This window comes from Schistocerca serialis, chromosome 4 (assembly GCF_023864345.2).
Source record: "Schistocerca serialis cubense isolate TAMUIC-IGC-003099 chromosome 4, iqSchSeri2.2, whole genome shotgun sequence".
In the NCBI taxonomy this organism is placed as follows: Eukaryota; Metazoa; Arthropoda; class Insecta; order Orthoptera; family Acrididae; genus Schistocerca; species Schistocerca serialis.
The window spans coordinates 103,885,292-103,909,446 of record NC_064641.1 but is presented as its reverse complement, the minus strand read 5'-3'; the positions used below and the strand labels follow the sequence as shown (position 1 = coordinate 103,909,446).

General features: G+C 42.5%; 1 protein-coding gene across 1 annotated transcript in view; it reads left to right on the top strand.

Moving 5' to 3' along the window:
- LOC126474290 (uncharacterized) overlaps positions 1 to 24,155 on the top strand; it is a 149,973-nt gene that overhangs the window by 121,863 nt on the left and 3,955 nt on the right. The window contains exon 4 of the mRNA XM_050101754.1: positions 14,293 to 14,426. Within this exon, the coding sequence (XP_049957711.1) occupies positions 14,293 to 14,426 (134 nt within the window). The remainder of the gene's footprint in view (positions 1 to 14,292; positions 14,427 to 24,155) is intronic.

The window sequence follows — 24,155 nt, the reverse complement described above, 5'->3', positions numbered from 1 at the left end:
AATCCCGCGCGGCTGGTAAGGTGAGTAAACTGTGCCAGTTTCCTACCATGGCTCGAACCACCGGTAAGCGTAAGTGACAGCTGCAAGCAATTACTAATGCAGACTGTCTCGGCTCATAGCTGTGGGAAGAGCAATGTTTCTCAACACACTTCACAGTTACGCACCACACATTAAAATGTCGAAACGGTGTGATTGGGAAAGCCTAATGTATTTTGTGCTTACTGGTGAGTGCTGCAATTTACATTACGACATTCACAACACAGAATGGGAACAGAGGCGTACGTGAACGGGTTATACAACGAAACGTACATGAGAAATGCACACAAGTGCTTTGTAACGTGGTAAAGAAAAACTCTCTGAACATTCGCTGTACCTAAACTCGAAAGTAGTGGAAGGAACATGAGACGACGCTAATTTAAAGGTGTAGATGACGGAGTCTGGAATAGTTGTGGTTGTCCTGCCCTTTCGCGGATCGGCCTGTTTCGTTTTATGCGACCATATCTCGACAGACCGATTTTAACCGTACTTTATTACCATTGTAAAGCAAACAATCTCCGTCAGCAATATTGCGACGCAAGTTCGTTACAAAGCACAGCATATCATAATGGAACACAACATGCAAATAAAACTTTCGTGCTAATTTGTACAACTTAAAACATGTATTTCGACATGTGATCAAGGAGTGTGGCTGAATAAGATTTAAAATGTTTATTTGACACACTGGGCTTGCTACACGTCTTAAGATTATGACGTGTGAGCCTTTGTTTGCAAAATAATCGTTGCATCATTGCACGACGTAATAGAAGACCATATAATATCTTTCTTCCCGATGCAGTTTCCATCTACACTGCATTAAGGAGAGAAATGACTGATCAACCAAAAATTGTCATGACGTCTTGTGACCCGTTTCCGCTGCCTTTGCTTCAGTTTGCTGCTTTTAGCACATTTTTCGTAATATTTGAAAGAAGTATGGTTGCAATTTTCCGCGTTTGCAATTGCATTTGAAAATGACGACTCCGTGCGTCGCAACTAGAAACGTAACCTTTTAAAAATTTTATTGTTTTAGTGAGTGTAGCTTGACGACCTTTTGTGGTGTCAAAAACATTTTAAACTTAAAATATTATTTAACGAAATATATTTGCATCGAATGTATTCTTCGAGAGTTCGAAAGTTATGATTTATTATTTCCAGTGCTTAGAAAATACTGCACAACCATGCCCAGATAATCCTAAACTGTACAGAATATACGTAACTATGTTAGATACAGGTATGTGGATTATCGCAAATGGTACCTATGTTTCTAAAGTTTCTTGTGGATGCGTTTTCACGTGCCAATGCCCTGTTTTCCAGATGTTAGCTCAGCTCACGAAGTTTTGATGGGTACACTTGTACATGTTCTCTGACAGCATCTGGTTTCTTCTCTGCCCAGGGAAGCGTCCTGGGACCTCTGCTGTTCCTGATCTATATAAATGACCTGGGTGACAATCTGAGCAGTCCTCTTAGGCTGTTCGCAGATGATGCTGTAATTTACCGTCTAGTAAGGTCATCCAAAGACCAGTATCAGTTGCAAAGCGATTTCGAAAAGATTGCTGTATGGTGTGGCAGGTGGCAGTTGACACTAAATAACGAAAAGTGTGAGGTGATCCACATGAGTTACAAAAGAAATCCGTTGGAATTCGATTACTCGATAAATAGTACAATTCTCAATGCTGTCAATTCAACTAAGTACCTGGGTGTAAAAATTAAGAACAACTTCAGTTGGAAAGACCACATAGATAATAATATTGTGGGGAAGGCGAGCCAAAGGTTGCGTTTCATTGGCAGGACACTTAGAAGATGCAACAAGTCCACTAAAGAGACAGCTTACACTACACTCGTTCGTCCTCTGTTAGAATATTGCTGCGCGGTGTGGGATCCTTACCAGGTGGGATTGACGGAGGACATCGAAAGGGTGCAAAAAAGGGCATCTCGTTTTGTATTATCACGTAATAGGGGAGAGAGTGTGGCAGATATGATACGCGAATTGGGATGGAAGTCATTAAAGCAAAGACGTTTTTCGTCGTGGCGAGATCTATTTACGAAATTTCAGTCACCAACTTTCTCTTCCGAATGCGAAAATATTTTGTTGAGCCCAACCTACATAGGTAGGAATGATCATCAAAATAAAATAAGAGAAATTAGAGCTCGAACAGAAAGGTTTAGGTGTTCGTTTTTCCCGCGCGATGTTCGGGAGTGGAATGGTAGGGATACAGTATGATTGTGGTTCGATGAACCCTCTGCCAAGCACTTAAATGTGAATTGCAGAGTAGTCATGTAGATGTAGATGCCTGTTTTGTGAAGGGACGCGTAGTTTAGTAGTGCTGTTGTCACAGTGGCGTTTGTTCAGGAGAAAGGGAAGCGTGTTCTGTGGTTCCGTGAAACGCAGGGTCGACTGTTACACTTCAGCGATAGTTCCAAAGTGCGTGCGACTGTGAGATCCGCCGTTGGTGGACGAGCGTCAAGGGATGGCATGAAAAGTTTAAAGGGACTGGCAGGGTTGTTGGTGAGAGGGAAGAAGTGGTAGACTTGGAGGGAGTGGAGTGGCGACACTGTTGATACCTTGCGCCCACCTCTTTCGCCAAACGTGTCTCTCGGCTCTTTTTGGTGAGGTTTGGTTAGAGATAAAGTGTTCAGTTCGCCATTTCCTGATATCAAAACTGTTGTTGTCGTTGTGGTCTTCAGTCCAGAAACTGGCTTGATGCAGCTCTTCATGCTACTCTATCCTGTGCAAGCCTCTTCATCTCAGAGTAACTACGGCAACCTATATCCTTCTGAATCTGCACAGCATGTTCATCCCTTGGTCCCCCTTTACCATTTTTACCCTCCACACTTCCCTCCAGCACTAAACTGGTGATACCTTGATGCCTCAGAATGTGTCCTGCCAGCCGATCCCTTCTTCTAGTCAAGTTGTGCCAAGAATTCCTCTTCTCCCCAATTCTATTCAGTACCTCCTCATTAGTTACGTGATCTACCAATTAAATCTTCAGTATTCTTCTAAAGCTTGTAGTGTAACGACGTAAGTTTCTTATAAATGATTTTCTTTTGACATATGACCATGTGCAGACTTCGTCACCTACGTCAGTTACAACCCACTTCAAAATTATTTATATTCTTTTTAAATTGTCTCAGAATGGTTCTTGAACGAAACTGTAAAACATTTGAGTCGTATGCACAGAATTACTTCACTCGGGCCAATTGGTTTGCGTAAACTTTTTCAATTTAGATGTTGTTTGTTTCTCCTCAGAAATTATATTGATACACGTTATCTGATTTAATCGATATTAGAACCACATTGAATAAACTTTTGAGATTCAAAGTCGCGATTAACGCTGTCAAAATTAAATAATCTTTTCAAATATATTATTAATTCATTCACATAATTCTTCATAAATAAATCCTCGGAACACGTATTTCAACTTTAGTAGCATCCACTAGTTTATTATCTTCCTACATACAGACGTGAACCTGAGCCTTGACGAGACAAAACTAACATTTTCAATAAGATTAAACTTCCTATGATATCATTGTTGTACAAAACATTACAAATTCTCGATTATTTGGTTTTTTAGAAGCACGACGCAACAACTCGGTTTCAGGATCTTCTGTTGCTCCTTGGCTGTCGACCCGCGACGTATAGTGGCCAGCAATTTTCTCTCCGGTCCCGGCAACGAAGATGCTGTCTTCGTTCGTTGCGCCGCCCTCTCCGTACATGAAACATAAAAAAAATACAAAAACTTTAGACACTTCACAACCATTACAAATATTACAAAAATACATAAACAAAACTAAATTAAACTAATATTCACCTGCAAACTGGGCTGACACTGGTGGATGTGTGACGCTTCAATTTCGCGTCCCACTACAAGCTTCTATTCTCTTCTTGTCTACACTGTTTATCGTCCTTGTTTCACATCCATACAGGGCTACACTCCATACTACTACGTTCAGAAAAGACTTCCTGACAATTAAATCTATACTCGATGTTAACAAACTCCTCTTCTTCAGAAGCGCTTTCCTTGCCATTGCCAGTCTACATTTTATATCCTCTCTAGTTCGACCATCATCAGTTATTTTGCTCCCCAAATAGCAAAACTCGTCTACAACTTTAAGTGTCTCATTTCTTAATCTAATTCCCTCAGCCTCGCCTGATTTAATTCGACGACTTTCCATTATCCTCGTTTTGCCTTTGTTGATGTTCATATTACAGCGTCCTTTGAAGACACTGTCCATTCCGTTCAAGTAGTCTTCCAAGTCCTTTGCTGTTTCCGACTGAATTACAATGTCGTCGGCGAACCTCAAAGTGCTTATTTCTTCTCCATGGATTTTAATTCCTACACCAAATTTTTCTTTTGTTTCCTTTACTGCTTGCTCAATAACAGATTTAATAACATCGGGGATAGGCTACAACTCTGTCTCACTTCCTTCCCAACCACTGCTCCTCTTTCATGCCCCTCGACTCTTATAACTGCCATCTGGTTTGTGTACAAATCGTAAATAGCCTTTCGCTCCCTGTATTTTACCCCTACCACCTTCAGAATTTGAAATAGAGTATTCCACTCAGTATTGACAAAAGCTTTCTCTAAGTCTACAAACGCTGTAAACGTAGACTTGCCTTTCCTTAACCTAGTTTCTAAGATACGTCGTAGGGTCAGTATTGCCTCGCGCTTTCCAACATTTCTACGGAATCCAAACTGATCTTCCCCAAGGTCGGCCTCTACCAGTTTTTCCATTCGTCTGTAAGGAATTCGCGTTAGTATTCTGCAACCGTGACTTGTTAAACATTTCTTGTTTTTAAAAAAAGGATGCAAACTCTGTAGAGTTGGCGACGGAAGAGATGCTGACAAAGAGGCGGAGAGTATCTAGAATGAAATTTTCACTCTACAGCGGAGTGTGGGCTGATAGGAAACTTCCTAGTAGATTAAAACTGTGTGCCGGGCCGAGAATCGAACTCGGAAACTTTGCCTTTCGCGGGCAAGTGCTCTACCAACTTAGCCATCCATGCACGACTCGCGCCCCGTCCTCACATCTTTAATTCCGCCAGTACCTCGTCTCCTACCTTCCAAACTTCACAGAAGCTCACCTACGAACCTTGCAGAACTAGCACTCCTGGTACAAAGGATATTGGGGAGACATGGCTTAGCCACAGCCTGGGGGATGTTTCTAGAGTGAAATTTTCACTGTACAGCAGAGTGTGCGCTGATATGAAACTTCCTGGCAGATTTGTAACTGTGTGCCGGACCGAGACTCGAACTCGGGAACTTTGCCTTTCGCGGGCAAGTGCTCTACCAACTGAGCTATCCAAGCATGACTCACGCCCCGTCCTCACAGCTTTAATTCCGCCAGCACGTCGTCTCCAACCTTTCAAACTTCACAGAAGGCAAAGTTCCCGAGTTCGAGTCTCGGTTGAAAGGTGGCTACACTGAGCCACAGCGCCAGAGATTGCGCCAATGAGTATTATTATTCAGCCGCCTCCACTGGCAGTGCTTGGGTTGGTTGGTTGGTTGGTTGGTTTGGGGAAGGAGACCAGACAGCGTGGTCATCGGTCTCATCGGAATAGGGAAGGATGGGGAAGGAAGTCGGCCGTGCCCTTTCAGAGGAACCATCCCGGCATTTGCCTGGAGTGATTTAGGGAAATCACGGAAAACCTAAATCAGGATGGCCGGACGCGGGATTGAACCGTCGTCCTTCCGAATGCGAGTCCAGTGTGGCAGTGCTTGGGGAGAACTCGTAGTAGGCAGTGCTTGGGGAGAACTCGTAGTGGGCAGTGCTGGTCGAGAACTCGTAGTAGGCAGTGCTTGCTGAGATGTAATACTGAAAAGTTCTTGTTGAGATGTGATAGTAACGAGTCGGTGTGGAAATATTGTAATGATTAGAGTGATTTTCGTCAATATATGAAGGTAGAAGAAAAAAATTTTTCCTTTTCTTTTTATTATCTCAATGTCTTAAATAATGCGTCATTACAGGTTCAGTCAACAAAGCATCTGACGTGTGTTCTTGTATTAGAGTGTAATTCTGGGTTTCTTGCGCAATTATAGTATTTCTGATTTTTTTTTATCACGTCAGTATAAATGATATTTAAAATTTCTTGCCTTATTGAAGAAGAACCGAGCCAGATGTGTACGTTGAGTCATACTTCCACACACAGAACAGTTATACTTGTGCTTTGGTTTCGTAGGTTTTATAGTTGCTGGGGACTTAATTAATTAATTGTGTTAACGGAAATTTTCTTTCATTCTTTGTTGTTGTTCTATGCAGTCAGATTGCGTACTAATACTAGTCAGGGCCAACCGTTTACGAGACACAGCGTAATCGGACATACAGCTACTAAAAATTTAAAAAGTACTTTCATTATAAATAATTAAGCCCCCATGCACGTGGCGACCGCTGCTTCGGATCGTCCCTTGGAATTCTTCTGATTGTAAAAATAGTAGACAGTAGTATTGTTGTAGTAATTTGTAGTTCAGTAATTGTAGTCTATTTTGCATGTGTAGATTTGATAATTGTCATTCTTCTAATGGTATTTTTTTTCAGAATTTAATTTCGTTGTCTTGTATACGCGTTTGACAATTTAGTGCAATTATTTCAATTGTTCGTTAATCGTGTTTGAGGGAAACATTTCGGGTGAATGGTATTGTTGGAGATAAGGAGTCATTGTGTGTAATTTTCGTACAGTGACGAGTTTTGTATGTTTTGTAAATGATTACGCGATCGATGAAAAAGGCAAAAATGATGGATAGTCAGAATGACGAAATTGTTGACATGGCGAGCTCGCCAACACAGGAGAACAGTATGTTGAATAATGAAGTGGAAAACAATGTAATAAGTCGGGAAAATAGTCCGGAACCATTTCAAAATTTTTCTCAATCAGAAAATTCACAGAATACGAGATTAACGATAGAAGATTCTGGATTAGTATCGAACACAGATAGCTTTACGGCTATGACGAAGGAAACTGGTTTTGCGGGAAATGTTAGGGGCGAAAAGAATTTCGAACAAGTTAATATGGAGCAGTTGATGAGTGCAATATTAACTTTGCGATCTGAAATTAAAACAGGAATAGGAATAATTAACACGAAGATAGAAACTTTGACAATACAGTTAGGCTCACAAATAGGGACATGTTTCAAAAACATGAAAGACGAATCAAAGAAAGAAATTAGAGAAGAAGTACAACCGATTTTGAATGCTCACAATAATACTTTAATATCAACAGAGATTAGACAAGAGGAAGAGGACCGAGAACAGGAAGAAAAAGATCGCGTGATAGTACAAAAATTTTCAGAGTTAAATTTACAATGTGCACAAGATAAGGAAGAAATATTTGAAAGAATCGAGGAATCCGTGCCAAACGTCAGAATAAATAACTTACAGCAACAGTATGAACAGTTCACTACTAAATGTGACAATACCGAAACCCGAGTCGCGACACTTACGGAAGACGTAAATAAACAGAAAGAACAATTAAGTGACTCATCGGAAAGAGTTGAGGAGATCTCAGATAAATTGACAAATCTTAGTTTAGCAGAGGGGTTTGAAGAAAATAATTTGTTTCATTTACGAGATGCAACAAGACAGCGCCAGACGCGTGAACTTGACAATAATGAACATTGGGACTGGGTTGGTTCAAATGGTTCTGAGCACTACGGAACTCAACTGCTGAGGTCATTAGTCCCCTAGAACTTAGAACTAGTTAAACCTAACTAACCCTAGGACATCACAAACATCCATGCCCGAGGCAGGATTCGAACCTGCGACCGTAGCGGTCTTGCGGTTCCAGACTGCAGCGCCTTTAACCGCACGGCCACTTCGGCCGGCGGGACTGGGACAGACGCGGTAGGTCTTTGTCGCCACGAGCCGAAAACTTTGACTATAAACACTTCTTAACTGTTCGGAAATTTAAGATCTTCCGCAATTCTGAGAATGACATACATCCCTGTTCATGGTTAGATCAATTTATGTACGCACTCCCACCAAATTGGCCACTAAGTCACAAACTGGAAATTATGTGCGGCTATTAAGGTCCTCAGGGGATTCACTACTCTAAGTGAATATGTGCCGTAGCGAGCATAGGGCCCCGAGCTGTAGTGGTGCTATTTCCCTTTTAGTTTTCTGCACCGCTGCCTACTCTTTTACTATTCTTTGCATCTGTCAAAAACAACTCTTCTACTATCAATCTATCTAGAGAATCGTTAAAGAATAACCGGATATGACTAATTTACCCAAAAGAGATTTCGGAAATTACGGTTTGGACTTACTGTATCTTCATCAGCATTCATTCGTAGCTTAAACGAAATTTTACCTGTTTATCTTCGTGGCAATATTACTTCATATGTTGACGATATTCTTATTGCTAAACGTTCTTGGAGTGAGCACAACAAAATTTTGGATTCATTATTACGTATTTTTGCAAGAGTTGGCATTACAGTGAACTTAGAAAAATCTGAATTTGGTCGTTCTCAGGCGAAATTTCTCGGTCACATTATTTCTACAGAAGGTATTCTTCCTGATCCAGAGAAATTAGACGCTATTCGTAACTATGCTGTTCCTACCACAAAACGTGATGTTCGTAGTTTTCTTGGTGTCTGTAATTTTCTTAGACGCTTTGTTAGATTGGACAATTTGGCCACACCTCGTTTATGTGAACTATCCGGAAAGAATTCTAATTGGTGTTGGGATGATGAAGCTCAGTCAGAATTTGAACAACTCCGTGATGCTTTAGTTGCTGCTCCACTTCTTTCACATCCGGATTTATCTAAAGATATTTGTTTGGCGACGGACTGAGAAACCAACAGTTTACGTAAACATGCAGATAATACAAGGATACCGCGCTGTGTTTTGGCGGCGGCACATACTCAAAGCAACAGTCAAGTCTGCGCGCCGCACAAGGCAGTCGTTGACCGCAAACAATTGCTTCCTACGTCACGCGCCTACAGCTGATCGAGCGCTCAGTGCGAATGCACTGACAGCCGTAAACAAATACACAGTCTAATTTCTCCTATTAAATTCAGTATAAAGCCACAATGACTTGATGAATTATGTTATTAACGTTCAGTATTTTTCAGGATACGGTTCTATAAAATATTTAAAAACTTCAGGTAAATTCTGTGTGTCTCCGACGTTAAGAGAGCTTGCCTTCGAGAAAATGTCAGAAAGAATGTAATTTCCAAGAAGAAACTAATAAACTAAAAAGGTAACTATTAATTGAGTTTATTTTTCAGGTAACATATTTCCACTTAGGTACGTACTTTAGACGTAATTTGCTGCTCGCAATTACGTAGTTCATACTTTGTGCTAATTTCATGTTCTATGAATTTACTTGTGAAGCGACGTGCTTGCGTACATTAACTGATTTTGACAATGATTGATGATTGAATAGGGTTGTTATTTGTATATATTATGCATCGCTTGGCTGCACTGCTTTTTCACTGATGTCATATGTTTTTATTATGTGCCTGCTGTGCTTATTTATTTAAATTATAATTGTAACCTGATTAATTGTGCTGACTGTGATTATGTATGTAAGTTATACTTTGTGATTTATCTGCTTGCGCCTGCATGTTTACTTGTTAAGATTACATATGAACATTTACTTGCTTATGCTGATATGATGCTAATGACCTGTTTATTATGTTAGATAACATATTTGCTGCCTTGCTTATGGATTGCATATTTACACATTTCTGTTTTGTTGTCATAACTACTCTTTAATTTGGTATATAGAAATGCTGATATACTGTGTAAAAACATAGAGTTTAGGTCACACTATTGTATTAATTATAGATTGTTCGCTTGGCAGAGCCTCGTTGTAAGAATTGTGCTGCATCCACTTGTTGACATTCTGTTCTCTACTGGTATATTTACTCGCTATTGCATGTTTTGCTTACGCTCAGTGCCTTATATTTTTAAGATAAGAAAATGAACTGCTATAATCCGACGAACGACATTAGTACAAGAAACTTCATAGAAGTCACATGAGCTGAGGTTTTATGGAAGCTGTATAAATTTATGCTAATAGGAAGGAAGCTAACGACATGACATACCAAAACTAGGTTTAGACCATTGACAGTTATTACACTGCATTTTTCGTGAGCAATTGAAATAGGAAGTGACACTTGACACAAGAAATACTCCACATGTTTGCTTCTGTTTGCCATGATTCTTGAAGTGGTGTACACACTGTGAAATATTATGATCATTCACACTTCGTAATCGTACTTAATTGCTGAGAGTTATTCGAACTAAGTCTGTTAGAGGTCATGTATGCATTTCTTTGTTTATAATTCATAATGAGTAGAAGATTTGGGTCAGATGGATTACACAGAGGTTGTGTGTTGACAATGTGTCTTCGGATTGTATGGGATGATGAGGTTTGCATTAGGATTTTATCTGTACTTGATCGAGGAGACTGATTAGAGGAAAGGGTTGTTATGGAAGTGAAATGATATTGGCGATAAGGTTTATATGTGTCGACGTATTGAAGAGGTATTATTGAGGTATTATTGAGATTATGTGAAGTTGATGATTATTGGAGTTTTGGTGGACAAGAGGTAAGGTAAATGCTATGAATGATAAGGTTTATATGTATCGACGTAAGAGTTATTATTGAAGTATTGAGATTATGTGATGCTGATGATTATTGGAGTTTTGGTGTATAAGAGGTAAAGTAAGTGAGGAGCATTTTTTTTTTTGTTGGTCTATATGGAACAAGGAGGATGATGATAGCAGACTAGAACACTAAAGTGGAAGGAAGATTGTCTACACACACTTTGTTAAATCAATAAGCAGTACATTTTTTTTTTTGAGAGAGGAAGCATTTGCATATCTTGGCTCACTGACAGTTGTTCAGCAACCGTACATTTTGATCTGGCTTGGCAAACATTGGTCTTGACATGATGACTATGACGTTGACTTAACTATTATTGACTGTTATACATTGCTGCCACTACTACTTGATACACAAGATGAACATCAAATTTTGACAGAATTGCATTTACACAGTTAACACTATTCAATTACACGGTAGTACTTAATGTGGATGAAAGATGAGTGAGTGTGTTTTGTGTGTTTTCCTTTCCTGATCCTACCCACCTATCTCCTAAATATTATTTTATTTGTTTGTAGTGGCTTGCACTGACACCCATAAATATTATAGGTTTACTGATATTTGTGTATTTGTAATAGTTAATATGACAATTATCCGACATCATTTGTGTGTTTGTTATGATTTGTATGTTTAGTGTAAAAGCATTTGTATGTGGATTCAAACTATTGTTCATGCCTGAACTGTCTGATTAGTGATAGTGAATATTATGAACTGTTACCTGCACTTGTTCAACATTGATGTGTGACACTTAGCAATGTTTAATTTCTGCTGATGAACTGTCTGATTAGTAATAGTGAATATTGTGGACTGTTACCTGCACTTGTTCAACACTACTGGGTGCCACTAATGGAACTGTTTCTACTAAAATGATGTCACTTGTTGGTGTCTGCACCTACTCAACATTGCTGGGTGCCACTGATGGACTGCCTGTACTGAAATGATGTCACTGTTGCTGTGTGCACCTGTTCAACATTGCTGGGTGCCACTGATGAACTGCTTCTACTGAGATAATGTCACTTGTTGGTGTCTGCACCTGTTCAACATTGCTAGGTGCCACTGATGAACTGCTTCTAATGAAATGATGTCACTTGTTTGTGTCTGCACCTGTTCAACATTGCTAGGTGCCACTAATGGACTGATTCTACTGAAATGATGTCACTTGTTGCTGTCTGCACCTGATCAACATTGCTGGGTGCCACTGATGGACTGCTTCTACTGAAATGATGTCACTTGTTGCTGTCTGCACCTGCTCAACATTGCTGGGTGCCACTGATGGACTGCTTGTACTGAAATGATGTCACTGTTGCTGTGTGCACCTGTTCAACATTGCTGGGTGCCACTGATGAACTGCTTCTACTGAGATAATGTCACTTGTTGGTGTCTGCACCTGATCAACATTGCTGGGTGCCACTGATGGACTGCTTCTACTGAAATGATGTCACTTGTTGCTGTCTGCACCTGCTCAACATTGCTGGGTGCCACTGATGGACTGCTTGTACTGAAATGATGTCACTGTTGCTGTGTGCACCTGTTCAACATTGCTGGGTGCCACTGATGAACTGCTTCTACTGAGATAATGTCACTTGTTGGTGTCTGCACCTGTTCAACATTGCTAGGTGCCACTAATGGACTGATTCTACTGAAATGATGTCACTTGTTGCTGTCTGCACCTGATCAACATTGCTGGGTGCCACTGATGGACTGCTTCTACTGAAATGATGTCACTTGTTGCTGTCTGCACCTGCTCAACATTGCTGGGTGCCACTGATGGACTGCTTGTACTGAAATGATGTCACTGTTGCTGTGTGCACCTGTTCAACATTGCTGGGTGCCACTGATGAACTGCTTCTACTGAGATAATGTCACTTGTTGGTGTCTGCACCTGTTCAACATTGCTAGGTGCCACTAATGGACTGATTCTACTGAAATGATGTCACTTGTTGCTGTCTGCACCTGATCAACATTGCTGGGTGCCACTGATGGACTGCTTCTACTGAAATGATGTCACTTGTTGCTGTCTGCACCTGCTCAACATTGCTGGGTGCCACTGATGGACTGCTTGTACTGAAATGATGTCACTGTTGCTGTGTGCACCTGTTCAACATTGCTGGGTGCCACTGATGAACTGCTTCTACTGAGATAATGTCACTTGTTGGTGTCTGCACCTGTTCAACATTGCTAGGTGCCACTAATGGACTGATTCTACTGAAATGATGTCACTTGTTGCTGTCTGCACCTGATCAACATTGCTGGGTGCCACTGATGGACTGCTTCTACTGAAATGATGTCACTTGTTGCTGTCTGCACCTGCTCAACATTGCTGGGTGCCACTGATGGACTGCTTGTACTGAAATGATGTCACTGTTGCTGTGTGCACCTGTTCAACATTGCTGGGTGCCACTGATGAACTGCTTCTACTGAGATAATGTCACTTGTTGGTGTCTGCACCTGTTCAACATTGCTAGGTGCCACTAATGGACTGATTCTACTGAAATGATGTCACTTGTTGCTGTCTGCACCTGATCAACATTGCTGGGTGCCACTGATGGACTGCTTCTACTGAAATGATGTCACTTGTTGCTGTCTGCACCTGCTCAACATTGCTGGGTGCCACTGATGGACTGCTTGTACTGAAATGATGTCACTGTTGCTGTGTGCACCTGTTCAACATTGCTGGGTGCCACTGATGAACTGCTTCTACTGAGATAATGTCACTTGTTGGTGTCTGCACCTGTTCAACATTGCTAGGTGCCACTAATGGACTGATTCTACTGAAATAATGTCACTTGTTGGTGTCTGCACCTGTTCAACATTGCTGGGTGCCACAGATGGAACTGCTTCTACTGAAATAATGTCACTTGTTGCTGTCTGCACCTGCTCAACATTGCTGGGTGCCACTGATGGACTGCTTCTACTAAAATGATGTCACTTGTTGGTATTTGCACCTGTTGACCATTGCTGGGTGCTACTGCTGGAACTATCAACTACTTGTTTTTTTTTTAATCATTGAAAGCATTTTATGTGAACATTAGTATAAACTGATTTTTTTGTGTATTGTGTAAACTATTATGCAAAGTCACGTGTATGAAAGAATTTGTATTGCTTACTGTATTTTATATATTAGGTTATTGAAAGGTCAGTGCAAAGCCAAAATTTTATCTAATTATGTGATATTTACGTATTAATATTATCTTTTATTTTTGTGGACGAATTTGGTGGTATTTTCACCACCAATGCTGGCAAAAATACCAACAAATTCTGGCCCGTGGAGGAGGGGCATATGAAAGGTGGCTACACTGAGCCACAGTGCCAGAGATTGCGCCAAAGAGTATTATTCAGCCGTCTCCACTGGCAGTGCTTGGGGAGAACTCGTAGTAGGCAGTGCTTGGGGAGAACTCGTAGTGGGCAGTGCTGGTCGAGAACTCGTAGTAGGCAGTGCTTGCTGAGAAGTAATACTGAAAAGTTCTTGTTGAGATGTGATAGTAACGAGTCGGTGTGGAAATATTGTAATGATTAGAGTGATTTTCGTCAATATATGAAGGTGGCACTATTTGCAGCAAGCGCCATAGGTGCATTTGGCGCAGTTCTTTGGAAATAAACTTCTGTGATCGGGGAGAGACTCTGTGCTATTATTTTGTGCTGCCGGCTAGGTTCCCGCTCCTCCAGCCGCCACCGCGCCGCTACTCGCCGCCCTCTGCCGACGCTACGCTGCCTCCCAGTCCCCCGGCCTGCAGCAGAGCTGTGGCGGAGCCCGTTCTGCGAGCGGGGCCGGCGCGGAAAGCGGGTCAGTGCCTACCAGCTGCCTCCGTAGAGGTTCGCTAGTCCACATAGAGCTGCTCTGCCGGTTTTCTGGGTCGCCCAGGGCCGCGGTGTCGCGGGCGTGCCAAATTCTCCGTACCGTTCCCCGCTAGAGGCCGCGCACTATTTTCACTTTGTAGCCACGCACTTTACACCGCCGTCGCTGCGGTCTCCTGGCCCAAGACTGCTTCGATGCGGCGCGTTAGACGATCTGTTTTGTTTGTAACATTCAAATAGAGGTCCGGCTGCAGTTTACGTCAGTGCTTCAACCAACTGTTACGAATTACACTACTGGCCATTAAAATTGCTACACCAAGAAGAAATGCAGATGACAAACGTGTATTTGTTGAACAAATATATTATACTAGAACTGACATGTGATTACATTTTCACGCAATTTGGCTGCATAGACCCTGAGAAATCAGCACCCAGAACAACCACCTCTGGCCGTAATAACGGCCTTCATGCGCCTGGGCATTGCGTCAAACAGAGCTTGGAAAGCGCGTACAGGTACAGCTGCCCATGCAGCCTCAACACGATACGCCAGTTCATCAAGAGTAGTGATTGGCGTATTGTGACGAGCCAGTTGCTCGGCCACCATTGATCAGACGTTTTCAGTTGGTGAGAGATCTGGAGAATGTGCTGGCCAGGGCAGCAGTCGAACATTTTCTGCATCCAGAAAGGCCCGTACAGGACCTGCAACATGCGTTCGTGCATTATCCTGCTGAAATGTAGGGTTACACAGGGATGGAATGAAGGGTAGAGCCACGGGTCGTAAAAGATCTGAAATGTAACGTCCACTGTTCAAAGTGCCGTCAATGCGAACAAAGGGTGACCGAGACGTGTAACCAACGGCACCCCATACCATCACGCCGGGTGATACGCAATGTGCGTTCACCGTGATGTCGCCAAACACGGATGCGACCATCATGATGCTGTAAACAGAACCTGGATTCATCCGAAAAAATGACGTTTTGTCATTCGTGCACCCAAGTTCGTCGTTGAATACACCAACGCAGGCGCTCCTGTCTGTGATGCAGCGTCAAGGGTAACCGCAGCCATGGTCTCCGTGCTGATAGTCCATGCTGCTGCAAACGTCGTCGAACTGTTCGTATAGATGGTTGTTGTCTTGCAATCGTCCCCATCTGTTGACTCAGGAATCGAGACGTGGCCGCACGATCCGTTACAGCCATGCGGATAAGATGCCTGTCATCTCGACTGCTTGTGATACGAGGCCGTTGGGATCCAGCACGGCGTTCCGTATTACACTCTTGAACCCACCGGATCCATATTCTACTAACAGTCATTGGATCTCGAGCAACGGGACCAACCATGTCGCAATACGATAAACCGCAATCACGATAGGCTACAATCCAACCTTTATCATAGTCCGAAACGTGATGGTACGCATTTCTCCTCAATACTCGAGGCATCACATCAACGTTTCACCAGGCAACGCCGGTCAACTACTGTTTGTGTATGAGAAATCGGTTGGAAACTGTCCTCATGTCAGTACGTTGTAGGTGTCGCCACCGGTGCCAACCTTGTGTGAATGTTCTGAAAAGCTAATCATTTGCATATCACAGCATCTTCTTCTTGTCGGTTAAATGTCGGGTCTGTAGCACGTCATCTTCGTGGTGTAGCAATTTTAATGGCCAATAGTGTATTTAGCAATAAAATCTTTCAAAAGAGTCGCATAAACCATTCGATCGAACCCACACTGTTTAAAATATTGCTTCCGTGGTGTGTAGTCAATAATACGACTTTCACCCACAAAATTTTGTAGGTAAAATTGATGGGCGATATCTCCAATTCGTTTGAAATGAAAACAGGCGTTAGTCAAGGCGATGGTTTATGGCTCAAATGGGGCTTAACATGTGAGGTCATCAGTCCCCTAGACTTAGAACTACTTAAACCTAACTAACCTAAGGACATCACACACATCCGTGCCCTAGGCAGGATTCGAACCTCCGACTGTAGCGGTCGCGCGGTTCCAGACTGAAGTGCCTAGAACCACTCGGCCACAACGGCCGGCGCCATGGTTTATCTCCATTTCTTTCCGGCCTGCTACTAGATAGAGGAAAGCCAACAATGATGTGCTAGGATTAAAACTTACCTCAGGCAGTCTTTCCTGTCTAATGTTCAACATGTACGTCGCAGAAGCAATGAAAGAAATAAGGGAGGCTCAGAAGTTCGATCAAAAGTGTAGGGTGAAATGGTATCAGTGACAAGACTCGCATGTAATTGATATCCTCGATTAGACCGAGGCAGATTGTCGTAGCCGGTCGATGTGGCCGAGCGGTTCTGGCGCTTCAGTCCGGCACCTCGCTGCTGCTACGGTCGCAGGTTCGAATCCTGCCTCGGGCATGGATGTGTGTGATGGCCTTAGGTTAGTTAGGTTTAAGTAGTTCTAAGTCTAGGGGACTGATGACATCAGATGTTAAGTCAGACAGTGCTTAGAGCCATTTGAAGCATATACTTTCGTACGGGACGTTCTGAATTGAGTAAAGCGTCTACTGAGCGCATAGAATGAATTTAAAGTAAGTGAAAGAAACGTCAAGGTACTGAGGAACGTCAGAAATGAGACGGACGACAAACTTAACATAAAAATTCGGGGCCGTCTAGAAGAATAGTTGTTTATTTACTGATGGCGAGGAGAGTCATCGGTCTGGTGACTGGTTTAACGTGGCACGACACGACTTCACCTTCTGTGCCAAGGTCCTGACCTCGCAACGGCGTTCGGTCCCCGCCTTCTACTAGAACAGGATGTAACGTACCCTCTCTGTTATGTTATTGTTGTTTTGTATTATTGTAGTTGTAGAGATATGAAATTATTATAGCGGTTTGCTTAGTCAGCCGTACTTCGGAGTTTTGACATTAAATGGAGCCTGAAATTTGCGTAATAAATACTTTGCGTGAAGTGCGATTTGCGGCATAAACAAAACTTAATTGCGCAGATGCAATCCACTGAATATTAACAGAAAAGCTTTAGAACAATGCGCACGACCGACTAGACACATTCAGACGGTACGTACGTTCGCCTGCGAGTGGTTGCGATCTGATGAGGAAGATGTATCTTAATTTTTTTTTCGTAAAATAATTATGTCGTAACACACTCGGAGAACGTACAATCAGGGTAGAGTCACGTACGTTCTATCATTCCCCGTGGCCTGGGTAAAAGAATTGCAATTATTTAAATTTATGAATATTTCTTTTTCTATCGGACTCCTATTTTTATACGAAAAGGAAGATTGCAGGTTCTGAATGTCTCGGCAAAAACACATCGGAATTAGTCTTAGCGCCCACCAAAGGAAAGTAGTGAGCACAATCACGTACCTCTATTGTTGAGCAGCGCCGTCGTGAAGATCGTCGCCTCCATCTAAATTTCGCCTCCTCGAATTAACAGAATAATTTGTACTCCATTAGTACGGGATTTAGGCTTGATCTTGACAGAAATTATAAAACACGTTTTTCATCATTTAACACCTTCATTTAACACACACATAGACATGAAATTATGTACGTCTTTACGCCAGCACATCAGAACAAAAAGGTAGTTAATACTCGAAGTAATAAAAGAATCTCGAAATTAGTCGTTTGTCTATCAAGGATAAAACAGTTTTTCAGAGTATTCCTCTGGTATGACACTCGAACAGATTTTCTTCTTGTATCTTTGAGATTAAATTACAACATTTATTAGGTCCTTTTCAAGGGCTGTCCGAGACACCTGTAGGGCCTGTGGGCCGCATCCGGCCGTGAAGAGGTTTAATCGAGACCGTGCTCGAGCGAAAGTTTTGCAACAATTTGGCAAGGTTAGTGGTGGAGGGTGGCTGTACACCCTTCTTGTCGCCACTCTACTTGTCTCTACTACTCGTCATTTATCAAATCAGTTACGAGAAAAGTCTGTTTGGTATTCAATCAGGAGTGACAAATATACAGATTTCGTTGGAAGACTGAACTCACAATTTGGGTCAAGTGGCGGTACCAAATCCTTGGCACTACTCTGCGTTCCTTATCCGGAAGGACTTTGTGCATAGTCAATGGTTGTGTCCTCTGTAACGAAGTCTTAATTATTGTTGTAAATTTCATTCTATGTCATGGACTCAAACAACGTCAATTCGTCTTTCCATGCATGTCCGAAGGAACGGGCACTGCGGCGACTGCAACTGTTACGAAATACATGAAATGTATTCGTAGTTACGAACATGGATAACCATCAGGTGTAAAATGCAACGGCCACTATGAATATTTGTGCTGGACCGGGACTTGAACCCGGATTTCCCGCTTGCCTCGAACGATCGCTTTACCCTTTTTTTAATCACATTTTTTTTTCGTATTGTTCGTTGCATTTGTTGGAGGTGAACGTTTCGTGACACCCGTTCAAGTTCGCCGTTAACACATACACGCAGTTATATCTTTTATTTTTTATTAATTTATTTTTTTGTTTTTTATTACAGTGGGCAGCTAACCCGTTGTCCGAACACGCCGAGTTACCGCGCCGGCATTCACTAGATTATCCGAGCACGACTAACGGGCCGGCCGGTGTGGCCGAGCGGTTCGAATCCTGCCTCGGGCATGGATGTGTGTGATGTCCTTATGTTAGTTAGGCTTAAGTAGTTGTAAGTTCTAGGGGACTGATGACCTCAGCTGTTAAGTCCCATAGTGCTCAGGACCGTTTGAACCATTTGAACGACCAACGGCCACAACCAAACTTTCATATGCCATCAACCATGTGTCCACAACCTATACTCGTCATTCACTGCGCCGTACATGCACGCATGTCCGAAGGAGAATTGCGTCGTACTTGTGAACAACACAGGCGCTGCAGTATCGTATTCACCAACCGACACAGGGAAAGCGACTTTCATGTAAAATGTCTCGCCTTTACGGGAATATATATAATGAATGTAGGAGTGCAGCTGGTTGACGACATACAGAAGTCTGTGTCTGGTAGTGAGGCGTGCTCGGGTAGCCTCATGGTGAGGCGACCTCTCGCGATAAGCGAGAAATCCGGGTTCGAGTCATGGTCGAGCTCAAACTTCCATAGTCGTTATTCCGCTACACAGCTGATAGTTGTCCGTATTCGCAACTGCGAGTACATTTCGTGTGTTAGGAAGTCCTGTTGGACAAACAATGCCATTGGAGACTAGCTTTCTTGACTGACGATGCTCTCCATTTGAATTAACTGACTAACAAACTCCGACGAAAGGGCGATTATATTTTTGACCTTCACGCACTTGGTAAAGATTTCAGGCAGAACCTAACACAACGTCGGACACAAAGTTTTGTCTGACATGGTCAATTGCTAGTCGTTGAAGTGTGAACACGGTTTCCAGTAGTCAAGTTTCTCGCTCTTGTTTGTAGTGGAACTTCTAAAGACAGAGTCCTCTTCCAGGCTTCCATATTTAGCTGATAATTCCAAGGGGATCCAGATTTTCCGCATCCCCTCTTCCTGAGTAGTGGGAGATGTTTAGGTAGGACTGCAAATTGAAATAATTGATTTTTAAGATGATGACAACATGGAAGGACAGATTTGTTCAGTTTCACAAGTGTCTTCTAGAAGGAAGCTGCCCCGAGATCAAAGACTTTGCACAAGGTTTGTGATCTGTATTTAGCACTACCTAAAGGTGTCAACAAACATTTTATTTGCTAAAATTTACCAAACCTAAATACAGAAGTAATGTGAATGACTAACATTTACGAGATATTTCACTCACACACCAGACTAAGTCAGAACCTTTGTTTGAGAAAATCTTGGGTTCAACAGACAAATTTGATACCTCTCGTTAAGTGTTCTAGACAGCACGGAAGTGTGCCTGAGTTTTTCGCTGAATATTTTATATTTGTTTAAGCGACAATAAATTTCGTTATAATTTTCTTCTTTGATTTCTCTGAAAATCTTTTATCCAACTCCCACTGAGGCTTAAAACTTGATATGTGGTCGTGATGGTCTAGTAATTTGGAGACCAATGCTCTAGAATTTTTGTTTTCTGCTCGTGGTCCAGTGGTTATCATTGCTACCTTTAGATTGCGGTCCCGGGTTCGATTCCTGGCTGGGTCGGACATTTTCTTCTATCGAGGACTGGGTGCTTCTTCTGTACTGATCATTTCATATCACCTTCATCGAGGCGCAGGTTCCAGAAGTGGAGTCAAGTAGACAGGAAATGACACAATTTCAGAGACTTAACTGGTCTCATACAGATATGACTTTATGTATATAGACTGAAGCGGGGAGTCAAAATTTGTACCCAGGTCAGGGATCGTACGCCGATGTCCTGCTTACTAGGAAGGTGCATTAGCCACTAGGCCACGGCGCAAAGCAGTTCAGAGAACTGCAGTGATTAATCTCGCACGTCTCCCTCCTCTGTTCAAATTCTCGCTTTAAATTCCCCCTTACCCCTTTCAGACTGGATCCCGCATTTACGTTGTTGCCCAGGTGCTGTTCCAGAACATGGAGAGCATCGGCAATCCTTTTCGTGTGTAACGGGGAATTGAAAATAGACTGGGGTGGCAGCGAAAATTTGAACAGAGGAGGGAGGCATGCCGGGGTAATCCACGCAGTTGTGTGAACCGGTGTGCCAAGGTGGCTTAGTGGCTGACGCACCTGCCTCAGAAGCAGAACACCTCGGTTCGATTCCTGGCCTTGGTACAAATTTTGCCTCGCCACTTCAGTCTGTACACACAAAATCAAGTAGAAAGACCTCTACCACGCAGATAAACTACCACAGTTGGGCACTTCCTGCCAGTAATGTTATACCGTCTCCTCATTCCATTTCGGCCGGCCGAAGTGGCCGTGCGGTTAAAGGCGCTGCAGTCTGGAACCGCAAGACCGCTACGGTCGCAGGTTCGAATCCTGCCTCGGGCATGGATGTTTGTGATGTCCTTAGATTAGTTAGGTTTAACTAGTTCTAAGTTCTAGGGGACTAATGACCTCAGCAGTTGAGTCCCATAGTGCTCAGAGCCATTTGAACCATTTGAACCATTCCATTTCTTGCCCTGTAAACCTCCCCCTACCAGCACAGATGTCATTCCCCGACCTATTGACACACGTCCTGTATTCCTGTACCTCAACGTAATCAGCGTTTTGCACATATTACCCTCCTCCATTCTACGGAGAATCTTCTCACTTCTTACCAGTCCACTCAGTTCCCAGCAGACTTCTGGACACCACATCTCTGCTGTTCCTGATTTACATAAATGATCTAACTGATTATCTGAGCAGCCCCCTTAGATTCTTTGCAGATGACGCTGTAATTTACCGTCTAGTAAAATCATCGGACGATCAGTTCCAAATACAGAACGATCTAGAGAGAATTTCTGTATGGTGCGAAAAGTGGTAATTGGCGCTAAACACAGAAAAGTGCGACGTCATCCACATGGGTACTAAAAGAAATCCGATAAATTTTGGGTATACGATAAATCGCACAAATCTAAGGGCTGTTAATTCGACTAAATACCTAGGAATTACAATTACGAGCAACTTATATAGGAAAGACCACATAGATAATATTGTGGGGAAGGCGACACAAAGACTGCGCATTGTTGGCAGAACACTTAGAAGATGCGACAAACCCACTAAAGAGACAGCCTACATAACACTTGTCCGTCCTCTGCTAGAATATAGCTGCGCGGTGTGTGATCCTTACCGGGTAGGATTGACGGAGGATATCGAAAAAGTGCAAGGAAGGGCAGCTCGTTTCGTGTTATAGCGCAATAGAGGTGAGAATGACGTGGTACGCGAGTTGGGGGCAGTCACTGAAACAAAGACGGTTTTCTTTGTGGCGAGATCTATTTATGAAATTTCAGTTACCAACTTTCTCTTCCGAAAGCGAAAATATTTTGTTGACACCCACCCACGTAGGAAGAAATGATCATCATAATAAAATAAGAGAAATCAGAGCTCTAACGGAAAGATTTAGGTGTTCCTTTTTCCCACGCGCCATTCGAGATTGGAATGGTAGAGAAGTAGTATGAAAATGGTTCGATGGACCCTCTGCCAGGAACTTAAGTGTGAATTGCAGAGTAACCATGTAGATGTAAATGTAGAAGGTATCAGAATTTTATCTCTTCTTCTACTACGTGACGATGTTAATTTTATTGCTAATCTCATTTCTCCTCACAAACTTTGTCTTTTGTTAGTTTACTGTCAGTTCACTTCATGTCCTTATTCCATTCAGAAGGACCTCTAATTCTTTCTTAGAGGATAGTAATAGCAAGCATGCTAGCTCGCGCAAAGAGAGTGTTCCTCACCATCAGAAGTCAACACATAGCCCTTAACCTGAGGAAGGAATTTCTGAGAATACATGTCTTGAGCAGAGCACCGTGTGGAAGTAGATCACGGATTGCAAAAAAACAGGATAAGAAGGTTAGCAAAACGTTTGAGGCAGGATTCTCCGAGAAGAATGTACAAAATTAAGGGGACTGATACAACAAATGACATGGTTCTCCGCAAAGTCGGCGAGGAAAGTATGCAAAACACTAACTGCAAAGGAGACAACGATAAGATATGTTTTCAGACATGATGTGTAACTTCCCTCGTCCCCAGAGGGAACCGTAGAGGGCAAAATTGTCTGTGAATCAGAGATTGGAAGGTATACAAGTCATGGAGGGCGATGTTTGAAAGAGATGCTCTGTGATCAACAGACCACAATGAGAAAGAAAGAAGTACATGGCAGAAAGAAGTACTTGTAATATATTAAAAGCTCTGTCTTAGCCGATGATCTGCCGATAATTACCAGGCACGCCCTATAGAAGATTCATATCACTGTCGCAAGTATCCTTCACATTTCTTAAGAGAAAAGAAAGTACATGGAGCCGATTTACGCAATGGCAACGCCACACACTTCAAACACTTGAAGTCCTTACGTGAAATAATAGCCAACAATGGCATTGATGGCACATTAAATCTGCGTAAGGTTTACACCATTTTTCATAACATCTGTAACAAAAAATTCCGTTCACCAAATCCAAAATTCGCTACAGACAGTCTTTCTTCCAGAAACATAGTACGGTTGTTGACATCGTCATTAATCACTGTAAGTAGACTGTTTAGGTTTTTATGTTGGTAACGCCAAGTAGTGCTCTGTATGAAAATCGCTGACTGCGCTGTGTGCAATCTGTGGCTGGTTGGACTCACTGTTGGAATATTCGCTTGTGTAGTGTTGGGCAGTTGGATGTGAACAGCGCGCAGCGTTGGGCAGTTGGAGGTGAGTCGCCAGCAGCTGTGGATGTGGGGACAGAGATGCCAGAGCTTTCAGAGGACGATCTGGACGTGCGTCCGTCAGGAAAAGGAAAGTTGTTTAATTAAATGTCACAAAATTACATATATATTATGACTTTTGAACGCTATTGTTTGTTCCTCTATAAAAATCTTTCATTTGCTAACTATGCCTATCAGTAGTTAGTGCCTTTAGTAGTTAGAATCTTTTATTTAGCTGGCAGTATTGGCGCTCGCTGTATTGCAGAAGTTCGAATAACGAAGATTTTTGTGAGGTAAGTGATTCATGAAACGTATAGGTTATTGTTAGCCAGGACCATTCTTTTAGTAGGGATTATTGAAAGTCAGCCGGCCGGAGTGGCCGAGCGGTTCTAGGCGCTTCAGTCCGGAACCGCGTGACCGCTACGGTCGCAGGTTCGAATCCTGCCTCGGGCATGGATGTGTGTGATGTCCTTAGGTTAGTTAGGTTTAAGTAGTTCTAAGTTCTAGGGGACTTAT